The sequence below is a fragment of the Suillus clintonianus genome (assembly GCF_016758775.1).
Source record: "Suillus clintonianus strain FC179 chromosome Unknown DEU56scaffold_134, whole genome shotgun sequence".
In the NCBI taxonomy this organism is placed as follows: Eukaryota; Fungi; Basidiomycota; class Agaricomycetes; order Boletales; family Suillaceae; genus Suillus; species Suillus clintonianus.
The window spans coordinates 36161-54867 of record NW_024539358.1 but is presented as its reverse complement, the minus strand read 5'-3'; the positions used below and the strand labels follow the sequence as shown (position 1 = coordinate 54867).

At 50.2% G+C, this 18707-nt stretch overlaps 6 protein-coding genes across 6 annotated transcripts; 2 read left to right on the top strand and 4 right to left on the bottom strand.

The window, feature by feature from the left end:
- Window positions 1-424: 424 nt before the first annotated feature.
- Window positions 425-3794, top strand: DEU56DRAFT_118363 (TPR-like protein). The gene is made up of 3 exons (XM_041344628.1): window positions 425-587; window positions 647-700; window positions 761-3794. The coding sequence occupies exon 3, from the start codon at window positions 835-837 to the stop codon at window positions 3661-3663; it is 2829 nt and encodes a 942-aa protein (XP_041202586.1). The 5' UTR covers window positions 425-587; window positions 647-700; window positions 761-834; the 3' UTR covers window positions 3664-3794.
- Window positions 3795-4062: 268 nt separating this feature from the next.
- Window positions 4063-5249, bottom strand: DEU56DRAFT_835979 (uncharacterized protein). Its single transcript, XM_041354772.1, has 2 exons — window positions 4823-5249; window positions 4063-4773 (listed from the first exon to the last, which is right to left on the bottom strand). The coding sequence occupies exons 1-2, from the start codon at window positions 5115-5117 to the stop codon at window positions 4100-4102; spliced, it is 969 nt and encodes a 322-aa protein (XP_041202585.1). The 5' UTR covers window positions 5118-5249; the 3' UTR covers window positions 4063-4099.
- Window positions 5250-6464: 1215 nt separating this feature from the next.
- DEU56DRAFT_835973 (uncharacterized protein) lies at window positions 6465-6927 on the bottom strand (the record flags this gene model as incomplete). Its single annotated transcript, XM_041354771.1, has 2 exons — window positions 6779-6927; window positions 6465-6724 (listed from the first exon to the last, which is right to left on the bottom strand). A coding segment is annotated over exon 2 (204 nt), but the record flags the coding sequence as incomplete, so codon positions are not given.
- An 829-nt stretch (window positions 6928-7756) lies between these two features.
- Window positions 7757-10376, bottom strand: DEU56DRAFT_835963 (uncharacterized protein). Its single transcript, XM_041354770.1, has 9 exons — window positions 10247-10376; window positions 10026-10190; window positions 9877-9976; window positions 9506-9768; window positions 9010-9456; window positions 8885-8959; window positions 8716-8838; window positions 8042-8650; window positions 7757-7989 (listed from the first exon to the last, which is right to left on the bottom strand). Exons 1-8 carry the CDS (start codon window positions 10319-10321, stop codon window positions 8069-8071), a joined length of 1830 nt encoding a protein of 609 aa, XP_041202583.1. The 5' UTR covers window positions 10322-10376; the 3' UTR covers window positions 7757-7989; window positions 8042-8068.
- DEU56DRAFT_904782 (uncharacterized protein) lies at window positions 10377-11627 on the top strand. Its single transcript, XM_041356682.1, has 4 exons — window positions 10377-10684; window positions 10743-10804; window positions 10865-10940; window positions 10998-11627. The coding sequence occupies exons 1-4, from the start codon at window positions 10538-10540 to the stop codon at window positions 11544-11546; spliced, it is 834 nt and encodes a 277-aa protein (XP_041202582.1). The 5' UTR covers window positions 10377-10537; the 3' UTR covers window positions 11547-11627.
- On the bottom strand, window positions 11628-18552 carry DEU56DRAFT_974739 (glycosyltransferase family 2 protein). Its single transcript, XM_041359557.1, has 11 exons — window positions 17878-18552; window positions 14885-17824; window positions 14507-14835; window positions 14105-14459; window positions 13832-14051; window positions 13659-13781; window positions 13139-13606; window positions 12876-13030; window positions 12657-12823; window positions 11996-12602; window positions 11628-11943 (listed from the first exon to the last, which is right to left on the bottom strand). Exons 1-11 carry the CDS (start codon window positions 18249-18251, stop codon window positions 11844-11846), a joined length of 5838 nt encoding a protein of 1945 aa, XP_041202581.1. The 5' UTR covers window positions 18252-18552; the 3' UTR covers window positions 11628-11843.
- Between the last annotated feature and the right edge of the window lie 155 nt (window positions 18553-18707).

The following is an 18707-nucleotide window of genomic DNA, read 5'->3' as shown; positions in this document are numbered from 1 at the left end:
TGATCGCAGTAGTTGCTGAAATTGGCAGGGTGTTGCCCCTCCCCATTGCCCATCCGTGCTGTGGCAAAGCTTAGTCAACTAGTCGCACCTTCTGTCTCCTGCAGTCACGTCTATGAACCAAATAACATTGTATGGCTAAAGAGTGAACATTCGGCCCATTTCCACCCCCCAAAAACGACCTCCCTGCTGCATCGGTCCTGCGTGAAAACATGCATTTAGAACCAATATGCGAAGAGAAATTCCAATTCTCGAGAGGATTATTGTCAATCAGGAAGGATTGCCACTTGCAGTGAGTTGGCATCAAATTCAAGCCTTCACTGACGCGGCTAATGTAGCCCTGTCCTTGTCATACTTCTGTACCTCGCCAAGCCAATCCAAATACTGGACAGCCAAGAAACCGGTGGCATACCCGTATACGTACGGTATTGATGCGGGTGCCTAGTCAAGACACTGTGCCTGTACCCTGGTGTGAAGCATGTCGTGCTTGACCTTATCAGACTTAACCATAGGCAGTAGAGATACCAGGACCGCAGGACAGACAGACATCCAACAGGAACTCCTATCAATATTGAAAGCTTTTTTGTGTAGTACGTGTCGAGTTGTTTTGTATACGTCTTCACCTCAAAGGCGATATATGTAACTTTAGGCGCCAGCGGCATAGCCAGTCGCAAACTGACTGTATCGAATTTCTGCTCGTTCTGTGCGTATTCGCCTTCATCTCGCTCGATTGTACTCATTAACGAGACACTCATCATATTAGTGAGCTGCGGTTTTTGCCTGACCCCACTGGCATCTCCATCTTAATCAGCTCTCGTGTAACCTCACTACGATAACATGGCAGACAATGTGGAATGGTGTCGAGCGGCCTTGCTGGAGTGTCCTGCAAATCATCCTGATCGGTCCAGCTTTTTAGCCAACCTTGCCAGTAGCCTTCAATCCAGATTCCAGCAGCAGGGCATCCTCTCTGATTTGGAAGAGGCCATCGAGCTCCATCGAGCCGCACTGGTGCTCCGTCCCCCTGGCCACCCCCTTCAATCCTCTTCTCTCTATGACCTTGCCCACAGCCTTCACGACAGATTCCAGCAGAGGGGATTCCTGTCTGACCTGGACGAGGCCATCGAGCTCCATCGGGCTGCACTAGTACTCCATCCCCCCGGCCACTACTTTCGATCCTCGTCTCTCAACAGCCTTTCCATCAGCCTTCGGCGCAGATTTGAGCAGCAGGGCGCCCTTTCTGACCTGGATGAGGCCATTGAATTCAATCGGGCCGCACTAGTGCTCTATCCACCTGACCAGTCCCTTCGATCCTCGTGTTTCAACAACCTTGCCATCGGCCTTCGACGCAGATTCGAGCAGCAGGGCGCCCTGTCTGACCTGTCTGAGGCCATCGAGCTCCATCGAGCTGCACTAGCACTCTGTCCCCCTGGCCACCCCATTCAAGCCGAGTTTCTTAACAGTCTTGCCATCAGCTTTCGAGGCAGATTCCAGCAGCAGGGCATGCTTTCTGACTTGAATGAGGCCATCGAGCTTCATCGAGCTGCACTGGCACTCCGTCCCCCCGGCCATCTTGACCGATCCATGTATCTCAATAACCTTGCCTTCGGCCTCCACCACAGATTCCAGCAGCGGGGCGTCCTGTCTGACCTCTCTGATGCCATCGAGCTCAATCGAGCTGCACTGGCGCTCCGTCACCCCGGTCATCCTCACCGGTCCATGTCTCTCAACAACCTTGCCGACAACCTTCGAAGCAAATTCAAGCAGCACGGTGTCATGTCTGACCTGGATGAGGCCATCGAGCTCCACAGGGCTGCACTGGTACTACGTCCCCCTGGCAATTCCTTTCGACCCACATCCCTTAACGACCTTGCCAACAGCCTTCGAACTAGATTCCAACAACGGAACGACCTGTCTGACCTGTCTGAGGCCATCGAGCTCCATCGAGCAGCATTGGCGCTCTGTCCCTCTGGCCATTCTCTACGATCCTCATCTCTGAGTGACCTTGCCAACAGCCTTCAAACCAGGTTCCAGCAGCATGGTCGTTCATCAGACTTGGAAGAGGCCTTCAGACTCTATCTACAACTTTTCCAAGTATCTCACGCAGTCTCTCGTAGAGATCTTTGTGCTGCAAAGTCCTGGGCTGCCTCCGCAGAGCAGTTCAAGCATAAATCCGCACTGATTGCCTATAAGACCACATTGAAATTTCTCGACCAGCACGTTGCTGTTTTGTCGTCCTCATCCCGCTATTTCAATGTGATCAGGGAGGCCACTTCATCCCTCGCCATGGACGCTTTTTCATGTGCTGTTCGTCATGATGCTCTGAAGACTGCTGTGGAATTGGTGGAGCAAGGCCGTGCCGTATTTTGGACCCAGTTGGCGCGCTTCCGCAAACCACTGGACGACCTTTCTACATCAGGTGATGCCGGCGAAGCCTTGGCAGATGAGTTCAAGCAAGTCAGCTTTCGCCTTCGTAAAGTCTTGGATGCATTGGATGCATCTCCTGAAGACCAATCCCCGCAAATCCGGCAGCTGACCATGCAGTGGAATGATGTTATCTCCCGCATCCGCATGTTACCCGGCTTTTCCCGGTTTCTCCTGCCTCCGTTGTTCTCTGACCTCCAGGAAGCGGCAGAAGGTGGTCCAGTCATCATTGTCAATGCCAGCCAGTACAGCTGCGACGCTTTGATCATCCTGAGCGCCCAAGATCCTGTCCGCGTTCCACTTGATATTTCACAGACCGACGTCACGGACCTCTCCTCCACATTTCTGTCCCTCACAGATCATGCTGGCTCTTCTGATCATCAGATTGAGTTACACAAGATCATCGGCGTCTTACGCAAGCTCTGGCATGGTGTTGTTGGACCCATAGTTCAAGTGCTCAGGCGGTTCATTCCTCGCGGCTCGCGCATCTGGTGGTGTCCCACCGCTGAGTTCACGCTGCTCCCCCTACACGCAGCAGGACCATACGAACTGCTTAGCCATAATCTCTCTCACTTTTACATCTCCTCTTACACCCCAACTTTGGCCACACTCATTCGCGCGAGACAGCAGGTGTCTCGAGATGCGTCTACTCAGAATTTCGTTGCCATTGGTCAAGCGAACCCGGTCGGAGGGAAGACACTTCGTTGTGTCGCTGCTGAGTTGGATGTCGTCGCTCAACGTGTCGCGCCCTTGCTGCCCTTTACATCGCTTGCGGACAGTGAAGCAACAGTCCAGGGAGCCTTGGATGCATTGAGTCGCAAACAGTGGCTACACCTGGCCTGTCATGGCATGCCAAATCGAAAACAACCATTCGAGTCTTCGTTCGCCATGCACGACGGGCCTTTAATGATCAGGGACATTATACGAACTCATTTGCAGAACCCGGAGTTCGCATTCCTGTCGGCTTGTCACACTACCGTCGGTGATGAGTCGAGCCCTGATGAGGCGATTCATCTCGCTGCGGCCATGCAATTCTCCGGATTTCGAAGTGTGATAGGTTCTATGTGGTCCGTCGACGATAATGTGGCAGGCGAGATCGTCTCTGTCTTTTACGACAACCTGGTTGATGATTCAGGGAGACTGGACTGCAGACGTGCCGCGGGAGCATTGCACAAGGCTGTGAAGACGTTGCGCAAGAAGATTCCGTTCGAACAGCAGATCGTATTTGTTCACATAGGTGTCTAAATTTACCATTCGCAGCGCCAAGGCGTGTCGTAAGACTCAGAGTTCACGCTTGTACTCTACATATTATGTACGAGACACCAAGCTACCATCTCCTGGTCTTTCTCATACAAACAATCAAAAATCAAGCATATCGAGCCTTCTTCCCTTGATTTTTTGGCGGAAGCAATGTTTCATCTCCTGGTCTGAGCCTCTTCTACTTCAGGAGGTTGGAGAGCGGACAAAGTTCTATGCCACTAGTACGCCGTTGCGCATCATTTGAGATATGCTGCCGCTTTTGTGTGCATATCGTTCAGAAGAGCATCGTCAACCGCTAGCAAGGGAAATTTTGCCTCCGCCTTTTCATAGCTATCTCTTGAAAGGATATTTTCAAGCTTCGTTCGGAGTCAGTCGTCCAGTGCAACACCGATTGATATTCAGAAAGTCATGAGTAGGAAAATCACTGTGAACGGATGCGGCGCTCGAGCGCTTTCCAGCCCATGGTCTTGGTAAACATGACTAGGAAGTTATCCATATCCATTTCAGTTTCAACTTCCTCTGGCTGCTCGACCACTCCTGGAAGTCCGTCCACCGACGGATCGATTGCTCCTATGAGCCGACCAAGTTTCTGACCAAAGTTCTGATTAGACCGATGATGACGATATTCTTTAAGCACCCAGGCACACTCCATAAGGAGACACCACGTCAGATTCCCTACGTCCGGGCGGGAGCACTCTTCCAGAACATCCAGAAAGGTTAACTTGTCCTTGCGACATTGGAAGGCGCCTAAAGTTGCCCATGCATCGAAGCGGCGCGCTGCCGGTGGTAGGAGGTCTCCTTCGCTGTTGTAACGGAAGAAAATCCAGATGAAAACCCACACGAACGACTCCATATCATGAAGATATAGGTGTTTGACTTCGCCTCGTTGTGCCCTTGCGGTGAGAAGATCGAGCGCCATAAACGGCACCGTTCCCGTGCGCTCGTTGCCCTGAGGACCATCCGCACTTGCCAACGACGATAGATCGTAGTCGTTCATCACACCCATAAACTTCCCGAGCTTGTCACGGTACCACATCATGTTTCCAGGGCTGATATCTCGATGATGGACCCCTCCCTTCCATAGATCAATGTGACCTGCACGTTATGTTAACGAAGAGCGATATAAATGCCATGAAACACGAACATAGGATACATTGCCGCCACACATTAAAAAGCTTGTCTCCGCGGAGTTTCGTGATGGGGGAGAGCTTGGGGAATACGAGGATGTAGAGCACGCGACTGCCTTTGGTAGGTTCCAGAAAGCCAAGCGCTTCTCGGATTGAGGACGTGGGATTCGTGAACTTTTCGTGACAGAACAGCACAGGAATATGGCCTTCTACGGATTGGTTCACCTTAGCGATCTCCTTCACCTTTTCCAAGATTTCCGACTCGCTAGTGCGATTCTCCCAGGCCTCTCCCCCAAAGACCTTGGCCACCATCCCAAGACTAAGAGGACAAAAGAGAACGGCCTATTACTGCTTTATATCCGGCCGACTGGTATGGCGCAAATTTGGTGACCATTGATCAATCTGAAGTGGGTTTGATGTCCAGTTCGACTCCGACGGCGCGCTGAGTCGCGCTCCATCAAACGCGCGCACGTGATGCCGACTTTAGGTGTAGATTGCGCGTAGATGGCCCAATATAGTATGTGCATTGAACTCTGAGCTCCAGCTAAGTCCTAGATACGTGTGGTTCGATACAGGTCCTTGAAGTGTTTAAGCACAAATGTTGTGGACCATTGATCAATCTGATGCGGTGGTAATATTGAAGTTCGACTCCGACGACGTGTTCCCATCAACACGCGCACTGACACGTGACACTGTGATATTGCAATCAACCGGCCTGCTCTTGTTGACTCCGACATATCCTAGTAGTATACAAGACGATGTTCGTCTCTCGCGGCTCCTGACAAGCCATTGTCATATTTCTGCACTTTCATCGTGACGTAGTCTTATCAGCATCCAGCCCTCATTTACAGCATGAGTCCGCATCTGCAAAGGCATTGCCCTCTGCGGAAATGATCAGGTTCCGGGACGCGATGAAAGCATTTGACCACTCCGTCGCCCGCATGGCCGCTCGACTTGACTATGGCCCACAACAGCCTCATGAGAGAAACCTCGGGGTGTCGATGTCAACAGAGTTTTATTCATACTTACATCGTGCTGGTTCGGCCCTTGAAGCTTTCAAGCACGAATTAATTGGGTATGCGGAAAGTGACCGGGCCGTCCGACCCCTGCTTGTCTGTCTTCATGGCGATAACGACCTGTACTTGCATGACTCATTTTTTTAATATCCTCTATCGAGAGTGATCGCTTGTACGTAGTGTGAATGTACAACTGCAAAGTTTCAAGCATTCATACGCACAACACCGTATATAGGGTAAGAGGTAATGAAAATTACTCTGAAAGCTCGCTGAGCTTCATCCAACTCTTGCAAGTGGTAAACTTGAATAAAAGACCATCCATATCCGAGTGTGATTCCTCGACGTCGATGTTTGTCTGTTGGCCTCCTTTTGCCCTCGATCCCTGTTGAACACGGCGAACACGGCGATCGAAGGCGGCTATGTCGAGCACCAAAAAACACTCCATGACAAGATCCCACATATCCGAACTTATGTCTTCAGGGTCGATGTCCGAGGGTTCGATATCTTGGACATTATTCAGAAAGAATAACTTCTTCTCACCACATGTCCCGGCGCATGAAGTTGCCCATTCATCCAAGGGGCGCGATGCCGGTGGTAGGATGTCTCCCTTCCTATAACGCAAGAAAATCCAGGCGAAAACCCACATGAAGGACTCCAGATCATGGCGATACAAATGTTTGACTTCGCCTCGTTGACCCCACGTGTTAGATAGGAGGTCGAGCGCCATGAACGGTATTGTGCCCATGCGTTCGTTGCCTCCAGAGCCCGCCGGAGTCGACAGTGATGATAAAAAATCATAGTTGTAGAAGATACCCATCAGGGCGCCTTCAGACTTGTAATACGTCATATTGCTAGGGCTGGCATCTCGGTGATGGACCCCTGCCTTCCATAGATCAAAGTGACCTGTGCAATATGTCAACAGAGAACCGCATATATACAATGAAGTTAACTACGTACACATGATGCATTGATGCCACACGTTGAAAAGGTCTTTGCCATCGAGCTCTGTGATGGGCTGCAGCTTGTGAGATACGAGGATGTAGAGTACGCGAGTGCTGACGGTATTTCTTGGCGAGCTGCTTCGCTAGGCTCTAGTGATAGGGAACTGCCTTTTCAAAGTCCGTATTGTGCCATGAGTCACTTTGCCATGACTCTTCCTTGCTAGTACGTACCGCAGCGCCTGGAGTTTCCCATGAATCGAAAGGCTCGATGATTGCGATGGCCGCCGGATGACTCCATGCTTGTCACGGTAATGCAAGCGAATTCAAGAGAAAACCCATATCAGGGACGCAACTCATCTAAAAGATACAAATATTCGACTTCGTATCGTTGACCCTGTGAACAACAAGAAGATCGAGCGCCATGAACGGCGCTGTGCGCGCGCATTCATTGCCCTCAGAACCCGCTGCAGTCGACAGGTCATGGTAGTCAATCCAAAAATATATCTTGTTGCCATCAGGACTGACTCGGACATTTCGATGGTACGCCACTGGGCCATTCCAGAGATCATGGTACCTGCAACGCACTTGTTCAACTGAGAGTCACATAGATGCAGCAATCAACAAACATAACTTAGTAAATCATGATGGAGCTCCGCAAGGTCACAATCATTATGTTGGTTCGTATGTGCTAACGTAAGCAACGGCCAGCGTGTACCAGTTGCAACCTCTTAAGACCTAATCCTCGCTGTAGAGACCTCAGGCCTCAGCTACCTTCAATATGATCGTCGACGACACTACAGGAAAGATGGCACGATTTGCGTAAAGAAAGTGTTCACTTTGAGGGTGCGTGTGTGTACCCCGCAATTTCTGGAGAGCATCAAATATCAGCCGACTTTAACGATGTCGGAAATCTGACATACGAGCGGTAGTGCTAGTCCTAGGAGAAGAATTAAAGTTCTGAATTGAAAGGTGTGTTTGGAAGTTGGTTAGGTACGCGAGACGCACGCGGGTGGACGACGCTCCAAGGTCATCATAAGATTATATGTTGTGGCCGAAGGCCTTGTGTTTGTTGTATGTCGAATCCCGATGGTGCATAGCATACTACCATGTATTTTTCTTGAAACAACAAGGGGTTTTCGTACCGCGCCTACGTAACGTTTCTAAAAATTAGGTGTGTAGTACTTTGAAACTCATCGGCGGAACAGTCGCGTTTATAATTTATAAAACCTGACAGCGAGTATTCATGTTAATCAAGATTAAGTGCCAGTGATGCTCATACATAAATATCAACGTCCCAGGAACTGATTCATGCCTTCCCTCGATGTCTCTTCCGGTTACCACCACCATCCACGCCCTCAGATTTGTTCAGCCTATCGAGCAAGGACGAAGTTCTTGGTGTGGGATCTCCTGACTCCTCGCCCCGCTCGGCATGTGCTGCAGCGCCTTTAATGCTATAACCGCCCATAGGATGCTTGTCCGGTTCGGACGAATCCTCCACGCGTTTTTTTCCTACTCCCCCACGTTTCCGCGAGGCCTTCTCCGCATCACCTGGGGTAGGCGCCGTCATGCGGCTCAGCAACGAAGGTGTCAGTTGTCGTTCCTCAGTCAATTCCGTCTTTGCTCGCTTGATCTGTAGTACAGCTTCTCCAGAGCTCAAGGATCGTTTGGGTAACGCGACAGGGCCAGAGTCGCGAGTTTGTATTGCTGGCCGAGAGTTCGATGTCGTGCCACTCGTGTTTGTATGCGAAGGTCTTGACATATCTGGTCTTTTCAACAGCGGACGTCCAATTTGAGGTCGAGCCGGGAGGTGCTCAGGGCGAGAATGGAGACCATCCCCGTTGATAGTTGTACTCGGACTTTTTTGCGACATTGAAGGTTCGGTTAGCGACTGCTCAAACACAGAAAGAAACAATGGACGTCAATGGAGAAAGCGGAAAGCGGCCCACTGCGAACCCTGATGAGTACTCGAATTTCATCGCTGTTATTTCCTGGTCCCAGCTGTTGTGCTTGTGCCTGGAACCTGCTTATGGATGTAGCCAAATTAAACGGAACTACCCAGTTTTCACGTTCTTTTCGCTGGAAACGAGTTATTTTGCAAAACCAGGCGAATGACGCGACTTACATGTTTACAAGCCAGAAGGAGGGAGCGCAATGTGTCCCACATAGTTGAAGACTCGAGTTTTGTGTCGTGGAGAGCCTAAAACAACCGTTCAGTGGATTGACCGTAGAATCGTGCGGACGACTTGCCTCCAACAAATTTGGCGCTCCATCAACAATCTGTCGTCGAAGAAATGAAAGCTGTTCATGACTGCAGATTTGAGGGTGAACACGACTTTCTTCTTCGCATGCTTCAAGTGCCTCCACCACTCGGCCCGCAAGTACAAGTTGCTCTTCGGGAGAAAACCTTTGCAAGACAGGTTTCCCCATCAGAGACGTACAGTAAAATCGCAACAACACAACAGGGGAAGCAACTCGTTTTTGGATGGCGACGAAATGCGCCAAAGATATATAGAAGTCAATGGTCTTGATGGATCCCAAGTCGTTCGATTTCACGTTAAGGGATGACCTCGCCTTGTCGATAAGCACGTGAAGAAGGTCCATTCCGCGCGCAGAACCTGGTTTATAGCAAGGCATCATCAGAAGCAAGTCCTTTATGATCACTTCAACGTCGCGTGTTTCCAGCCTTTTGATAGCCTATCGACGAGTTAGCCTTGTGATACAGTAGAAAGGTGCACCAAGTTACCGTCAGAAGTTGACATACGAAAACATTCTCTGTATCAGTACCAGGCGTTTTGGTGTATTTCCGTATGATGGCCTCAGCTGCGTCAACTTTCAAAAAGGCTATCACGAGCGAGCGTAAACGATCACGAATTTGCTGCTCCTCCTCGTCTATCGTATATTCAGGAGGAATTATTTGATCGCACAACACTCCTAGAGTGACAGCCGGATCCATGTCGAGATGGTCACAAAGGGCTGTTTTGACAACGGCGACCTCTTCCGGTTCGTCTACGGGGAATGATCAGCAAAACTCGGGCAAGTGAAATTTGGAAGCATATGTGCTCATCATCATTGCTGTCATTTGCGCGTTATATGTTCCAAAGTCGCCTTACTTACCGCTTTGAAGAAGCTGCACGAGCACATCCGAATTTCGTTTAACCCACTTGTGCTGAACAGATGAGACGCTTGAGATTGCTCGGTAACCTTCGATGCGGACCTGCAGTCGGGGTGTCATGAAGGGAGCACACGAAACCAAAACGACGCACCTGTGAATCTTGATCCTCGCAAAGATCGTAGACTACGTTGATAGCATCTTCCTCTAGGTCAGGGAAATCACTGAAAAAGTTTCTTATGTGATTTGCTGCATAGCACTTGAGCTGAGAATTTGAAGAATGAGCAATTTCAATGAGTTTCGTGAGCGCGTCTCGCCGCTATTGAATTGAGGTGAGGTCTTTCGAGAAAGACAGAGAATCACTGCGAAACTTACCAGGCTACTGCCCCTGTCTTCCTCTCTCTCGGCGTTCTCGACGAGCCGATGTATTTGCGATTCCTGGTCGTCCATTTGTCCTTGCGTGTGAGCAGGAAGGGTATAACTCGCGGAGGCAACAACGGGCACGGCTCGTCAAAGGAAGTGGTATGTAAGTTCCAAACGGGGAAACATATTCCCATCAGTGAGATAGGCATTACGTGACCGCTACGCCGCATGTCAAGCACGAGTCCAAGACATATGGACGCACCTTGTCCTGCACCCCATCTTCCTGACCTGTAACGACCTAACATGAGCGTACGCACTAACGACCAGATTCTTCATGACAGAGTTAATCTACCTCGCCTGGTCAAAAGGCTTGAGAAATCCGTGTCCGAGGATGATTGGTCCGATAGTTCACAGCGAGACACCTGGATCAAAGCCCAGGGCACTCTCCAGGTTCGTGCCAAATAATTCATGATAAATATAAGGCTCCTAGAATCTGACATTGTCTCAGCGAATCCGACACGCCCGCTTGCTCCTAAAGAACGTCGAGGTCGATGACCATGGCACTTCACCGTACGTGGAATTACTAAGGCAGACTGTCCGTTTAGTCTCACATTTAGTATGCTTCTGTAGAGCCTCAGAACATCGTTATCAACGCCTGCGTGCGACGCTAGATCAAGTTGAAGCGTTTGTAACAGAGGTCGAACAGGTATGCAGTCCTCACTGTGACACATGTTCCCTTTTCTCGGCTCATCTGCTGAATTAGAAAGCGGCTCCTCCACTCAAGAGACCAACACCAATCCTGCCATCAATACGCGCCCCTGTGACAAAGGCAGCTGATCTCGAGACCGTACCTGTCGAAGCCACCCTCATCCCTACAGAAGATACAGCTCAAAGCGCGCTTGGTGCGGACGACCTCATACCGTCTTCGCAGACAAAGTCTTTACCCTCTGAGCCCCTTATACCACCAACTCTTCTTGCAGCATCTCCCGCCACTTCCAAGATAACTGCTACACCTACTATTCTTCAAAACTCTCGCGCACTACAGGAAGAGCTCTCAGAGCAACTCGCACTAATGGCGACGCAACTTCGGCGCAATGCCACCCACTTTGCTGACTCGTTGGTCAAAGACAAGAGCGTTGTCGAAGCAATGCAGGAGAAGATCGAGGGCAACTTCGAATTCATGAAGAAGGAACGGATACGGCTGAGGGACTTCAGGGGAAAGAGTGGAGGTACAACATGTTTGGTGATCATGAGTATACTTGTCGTGCTGGTCGCGTTCATGCTCATGGTTCTCGTTATTCGAGTAACATGACCAATGCTCATAGATCATGTCTTTCTTACTTTACACGTCATAGTTGTGTCACATCCTAATCATCAGTCAGTTTATTCTAACGAGGTTCCAACAGTCCAAGTCGTCATCATATTATGTCCAACAATATCCAACACCTACGCAACGAATGATATGCATGCACTACAAATAAAACGAACGCGACGCCAAATCAACATGTCCAGATGGCTAATTAAGTCCAAAAACCTGTAATTATGTCCCAGAAATGAATGCTTACACTAACGGAAATTTTGCAAGTTGTCCTAATGATGTATCTATTATTCAATGCGAAAGAATATTGTCAATGGATTGGTTCAAAAAGTCCTTGCGAGGCATCAAGTCTGCGCGGGGGAAGCGAGCCGCCATAGCCTCACGAGCTGTCCTGTGGCGAAGTTAGTATCAGGGGATGTAGTCAAGTATAGGATAGAACGCACTTCTTTGTAACAGTCATCAAGTCTTGTGTACTCAAGAAGTTCCTGAGTGCGTTGTACAGTTCGTCATCTGATGGGTTAGGATTGGGGTTGGGACCAGCATATGCAGTCGTGGCCATAGAGAACGTAGACGTCCGCATTCCTCCGTTAAAAGGCTGAGTAGGAACACCTAAGCTCTGGGCAGGGGACATGGAGCGGTTATTGAAAACTCCAGATGTCATTCGTGAGTCAGGCGGCGTCATGCCATAAACGCTCCCATGTGGACCCGAATTGGTCGGCGTAAACATGTTGATCCTTTCCTGCGAGGGTCCTCTCCAGTTGGCCATCTGAGGTGGTGGGCGGTTGGCGTCAGATACAGCACGAGAGCTCGGACGTGAAGGCCCATGTAGGTTCTGATGTGACGAATTACTATGGATCATGTTCGTGTCGCGGTAGTAGTCGTGTTCTCCTGACTCAGAGCGGCCATACTCGTAGACAGACGGGCGTTGTGAACCTGATGGGAGACGTGGCTGAGGGGCAGAAAGATACATGGAGCTTGCTTGATTGTGATCAGGAGGCGAGCCATACGAGTTCCCGGATTGATTGTCACCCCAAGTTTCAGCCTCATAGTCTGCGCGAATTCCCATTAGCAGGTAGCGCGAGTGGGAAGGTATATTGAACGTACCACTAAACTTCTTGTACGGTATCATTGACTCGTTGAACTTCATGTCGTTGGTGGTGATGACCTTCTTACTTCCACCATCATCGAGTACGACACGAGTGTTACCCCAACCGAACTCGTCCATCCGCCAGAATGAATATATGGGCAGGAAGAAGCTGTAAATAGGGTACCTGTGATAACGAAAAATGAGCCATGCATCTGATACGGAACAAGTTAACTCACGAAATGATATATACCACCATCCATCCGACAAGCATGAACTCTCTTCTAATGATAAAGATGAGAGCCTGAAGACCATACACCGCTGCCAACATAATTATGGAAATCAAAGGGAACGGAGATTGTCCGGTCGCGACCTCGATAATCAGCCAAATCAACTAAACGCAAAGTCAGCTGGAACTCAGCGATAAAGAAGATGAGATGACTCACGTAAACCACAGTAGAAGGCAAGATCTAATGAGAAACATCAGAAATTGTGCGTTGACGATTTGAAAGGATCTTACCAAAGTACCGATCAGATCAAGATAGACGAAGAACCTCATCGAGAAACAGCAGACTCCGCAAAGGTTGGGGAGAACAGCAAGCTCGCACAAGTTGTGAACAGTCGAGTTGATCCAACGTCTACGTTGAGAAAACAGTACTCTCCAGGATACCGGCGCCATGGTACGCGCAATTGCGTCCGGAGTGAACTTGGTCTTGAAGGTAGGGAAATGTTTCATCAACAGCGTCGTCAGGAATCGATCTTCGCCGAGGGAGAACAGGTTCTTCTTGTGCAGAGTGTCCACGTTGTTGTCCGAATATTCATCAATAACACGGTTGGAGATGATGAGCGGTCGGCCTTTGTCATTGGTGCGAATGCGGTAAAGGGTGAAGCAGCCAGGAAGACATGAGACTGAGCCGAAAAGGCTCTCGAAAGCCTTGGACAAGTTGTGTGAGATGTAATACTCGTATACCTATGGAAATGTCAGCATGAATACACAAAATGTGCAAAGCTAAACTACTTGCCTGGATCATGGTCCACCAGGATCCCTCCTCATTCTGGAGTCTTGTTTCACCGCAAATGCCAACTATGTTGGAATCTGATATCGTGGCTGCCACTAAACGGTTAAGGGAATGGGGAGTCACGGACTGCGAAAAAGATCTTAGAGCTTCTCGAGATAGTGTGCAGTAAAGCGTACCGTGTCTGCATCCACAGTGAAGATGTACTCGTAGAACGCAGGGTCAATCCCAATAACATTCCGCATCTGATGATATATCTCGAGCTCTAGCGGGCACATAGGTGCGTTGAAGTGCACCCTGTTCAAGTACTGCATCAACATGATCTGACTGTCACGCTTGCCGCGGTTGCCGGGTTTCGAGCGTTCACTTGGCTTCCCGACCTTCACGACAACCATATACCTAAACAAAGAAATGTCAGCAATAGCTTCATGGTTACGGAGCGGAGAACGTACGGAACAACGTGTCCTTCAAATTCGTACAATCCGGAGTATACCTTGCCATAGTTGAGCTTCTGCGAGCCCTCTCCGATCGATTTGAACATCAGGGGCTCAGGATCATTCGCTGGATCAACGCCAAGGATGTCGAGAACGATGGCAGGCGTCGGCCGTTCATTACCGCTGCCGATGATATTACCATCACAGATGACGAAGATCAACTTCCTCTTGTCGTCGTAGTCCAAACCGGCAAGCGAGTCAATTGTGCGGCGAAGGGAGTCCTCTCCTTCTGTGTAACAAGGGACCTGGCATAGCACGAACTTATCCAGTAACTCAGGGAAGCGCTTGGTATTGAGCTGGAGCGCAGCAAGGACTGTGTCGAGTGAGTGCAAGCGAGTTTCAGATAAGAAGGAGACGTACATTTCAACGCCATCGAGGCCATGAGGACACTGGAGAACACAAGCAAAAGGTAGTTCTGCACTTGACATCTAGGAGTGTATCGGAAATCTGTCTCTCCATAGTAGAAGGCGTTAGAAAGACAGTCCAGATTCGCCGTGCGGTTTGCAGTGCCCATGGCGGCCAAGACTTGGTTCAAAGGGCCGGTGATGTCCTGCCCGGCTTGTTGCTCAAAGACTGCAACGAGGTTCGGGTCAAGGAAGTTGTATTTGGCGACGTTAAGATTGATCGTGTTGAGGGTGTAGATGTAGTCCGTCAAATCATAGATACTATTCTCGTAAATTGCCCAGGTTCTGCGGAGATGATGAGTGATGTCACTGAAGAAGGTTAAGCACCACTCACCGCGGATTCGTGGTTTGATTAGCCTGAGAGTAGATATCGCTTGGCTCCCAAACCAATGGACCAAGGAGATACTGATTGATCTTTGGTTTAAAGGTTGCGGTGTACCAGTCCTGGTTGTCGAGAGCTGTGGGAGTTGTCGGAGCATTGGATCCGGAGGAATGCATGGCTGTCGGGAACAAGATTAGGGTGTTGTTCTCGGGAGTAATTTTCATCGTCGGGTCGCTGACAAGACCCGCGCATGCCACATTTAAGGGAGGGGGGAAGTAGTTGGTCATGTCGGTACCAGCGAGCCCCGCCAGGGTGTCCGCACCATTACTTGCCTCTCCCACGATGTCACTGTGGTCACCGCGAACGAAATTGGAGATGTCGTAGACCCTGCCTTGAATGGAGACGTAGTAGTCATTGGTAGCGGTATGTTGAGCCACTTCGTTCGTTGTCCACGCGTACTTGAAGTTCGGGCAGAGAATGACACCAAAGACGATGATGTAGAAGAGGACAAGACCGTTTCCTAGGAGGATGAGGATACAGATGGTCATTTTCTCCCGCCATGCAAGGCGGACGTCAGGACGCTTCATACGACCTAGCCACGACAACAAGAAATCGGGAATGAACCAGGTGAAGAAGCGGACGAGATAAAGCCAGTAACGTCGGGTTCGGGTGGTTGGCAACTGTTCCTCCAACATTTCAGGAGCGTTATTCTCGGATAAGATGGCTGATGTAGGCATAATGGGAGGTGCCCCATCAAAGGTTTCGTGCTTCCTGTCCCACGTCATGGAACCCGACTCCTCGCGGTGACTAGGAGCTGCAACATGAGACGGAGCATAATTACCATCGAACGTAGGGGTTTTTGGCTCGTGGAATGGTGTGGCAGGCGGTTCATCATAGTACGCTGACTGCCGTTCATCACCAGGGTAATCTGTGGCATCATCGAGCATGGCGCTCTCGTCCTCTTGTGAATCCTCGCGAGCAAGCTTCTTCTGCTCTTTCTCCTCGAAACGCACGACATCTTCTACCATCTTCCATGCCGAGTACGACAGCCAGATCCTCTGGTTCCCAATCGCAAAGTCTATGCCCTCTCTCCAACCATTAGATTGGGCGCACTGACGAATACGCTCAGCATCTGATCCGCGCATAGTAGGACGATATCTGTCGCAAAACTCTGCCTGATCAAAGTCTGCAACAAACTCGACCTGCTTCCTCGACACGATGTCCGGGAGTAGCAGGGCCCTGATTTGCCCTTTGACGCGACGCCTGTCAAGGGAGTTGGAGAAGCCGTTATCATTGGGACGAATGCACGTGATAGTCCACGTTGGCACATTCTCGATGTTGGACAAAACATTCCACAGCGTCTGATTGAGCTGCGTAGTGACGGGATAGATTTTGGACGGGTTTAGGCGAGGGTTCTGATCCGCACTTTCTCCCAAAGGAGTGAGCATGCGAAGAGGGCGGGAAGAGACTTGAGCTTGGACGATAGTTTCCTCATCGCTCTGGTGCCTTTCCGTAGACAAGCTGGGGCCCGACACGAGCTTCGCGACAAATGCATCAGTCGAGCTGCGAAGGAGAGTGACGAAAGCAGGGTCAAGCAGGTCGGCATCTTTCTCCACGAAGTCGCTGATGTCGTATGAACAGGGACCAGCATAGTGGTTGATCCCGAAAGATCTCCTCTTTTCGGTAGCCGGTGCTGCAACGAAAGACGCGTGCACACTAAACTTGGCAACCAAATCCCGCAGTAGCTCATCATTCCGCTGATCGCCCGCACGCCCTGATTTGAAGGACAGGACGGCCTTGTCAACAACACCCAGGAGGCCACCAGGTTTCCGTGATGTTTTCTCAGTGGTATATGGGCCCCGAAGAAGCTCGGTGCAGGCTGAGTTGTCCATAGCAATGATGGCCGGTAGCGAGTTTCCATCAGCAATCAGACGACTGTGGAAAGTTGTACTGTCGTCGAAAATGTTACGAAGGATGTGGGATTGCACGATTTCATCGGTGAAATTGATGCAGAATTCATCAAAGCCATTCTGATGAGCGGAGATCAGGGGAGTTGGGCCACTCGACCCTGAAGGTGCCCGCGTCTGAAAGCCCGCTTGGTCAAGCAGCACGATACGAGTGGCGGAACATGAAGGGTTTAGGGAGGCAGGTGCTAGCTTGAAATTGGCTGTTTCCACCACAAATGCAAACAAAATTGCATAGAGATCACGAACTAGCTGGTCTCGCTGTGCCGCACTTTGCTGCACATCGAGTAGCACAGTATACAACTCCTTGCGCACATAGCTTGTTTTGCACGTCAGCGTATCGCTGAGTTCTTCGGAGGAAACGCCCAAAAGCTTTGCTATCTGTTGAAGAGCTGGCACGTTGAGGACATATGCAGATACGTCCTGTGCATCAGCCTCCCCGAATTGAAGGTTGCCTAGCAGCAGGATGGCAGCGAGCACGTTAAATATCGACGAGACGTGCTTGGACTTGAAGCCTAAGGTCTTGAAGGCGTCTCGCAAGTCATCCATCGCGATGCCGTCATCACTAAATGGGCCAGCAGGTAAGTGATAGCAATTGGATGATGCCAGCAGAGCGTAATCTGAGGGACCTTCCAGCCCCATGTAGTCACGCTCCAGTGGCGTAGCTCCAGCAAGAAGTTGGTAAAACACATGGTAAGATCGTTCTTCATGTGTCAAGCGAGTCAAGCGGGACTTGTCAAGCCCGAAGGCAATGACCTTTGCGGCGCTGATACGCCCGCGTTCATTGAAGTGGAGCTCCGTGTAGCGTGTGTGTCGCGAGGCATTTGGGTTCACAGACGTTTTTGCATTTCCGAAAGACTCGAGTAGCAGTGTGAAAGATTTGATTTGGTCGACAATTTTGGTCTCTCGTTTGGAGTGAGCTGAAAGGCGCAAAATCTGGTCCACGAGTAGGCGACTGCTTGCGGTCTTTCCCGACCCTGAGATTCCCCTAGCAGAATTGTGCTATGAGTTGCAGTTTCATCCGATGCGCAAGTAACTCACCGGGTGACGACTGCTTGAGACTCGTTCCTCCTTCTCATAAGAAGATAAATTTTGGCCGCTTGCTCATACAAGTGAGGTTGAGGTGGTCTCCGAGAATCTGCCAAGCCCAGCTTGGTGTCCTTGTAGCATCTCTCTTCGTACTCCTTCGCGTTAGCATCGTTGACGTTGGCGAGTGTTTTGTAAGGATTGACTACCACAAGGTTTGTGGATCCGAGTCTAGTGTAGGGCAAATCAGCACGAAATCGAGCACTGAGAACAGCAAGGATGGAATCATCTGTGGGATAAACGGTGGCAGATGTAGAAGATGAAACGAGGTCCGTAAGCTCCCCTGAGCTTACAGCCTGGGGCACGAGACTGGCCGAAGCAGAGGCCATCGCACTAGAAGGTCAACAAGCAAGGAGTCGTAGGGTGGAAAGAATTGTCAACTAGACATGGGCTATTCAAGTTGGGCTGTCGGCATGTGGACGGACTGCGCCTCTTTCGATGTGAAGACACGTTATTCTTGGACATATCCGTTCCGGGCGTAGGCGCATATGTTTCAACCTATGGGGAACTTCGCTAATTAGGGTACTTTCGTGGATCAAGCTCACACCTGTTCACACTGGTTTTCCGGAGGACAGGCTAAGAAAAGCGTGAGACCGTGATCTGGGTGTTGGGCACAGGTTGGTCAGGTGGACACGAGCCGGTCCCCGAAGGCAACAGCGCTAGTGAGCGGACTGCCCTGCCCGACAACTTTGAAAGCCTTGACAGCATGACATTAGAGATTTCTAAGACTACATTTGATGTTATAATTGCTAAAGACGAAGGTCAGTACCTTGATTTGTAGTCCT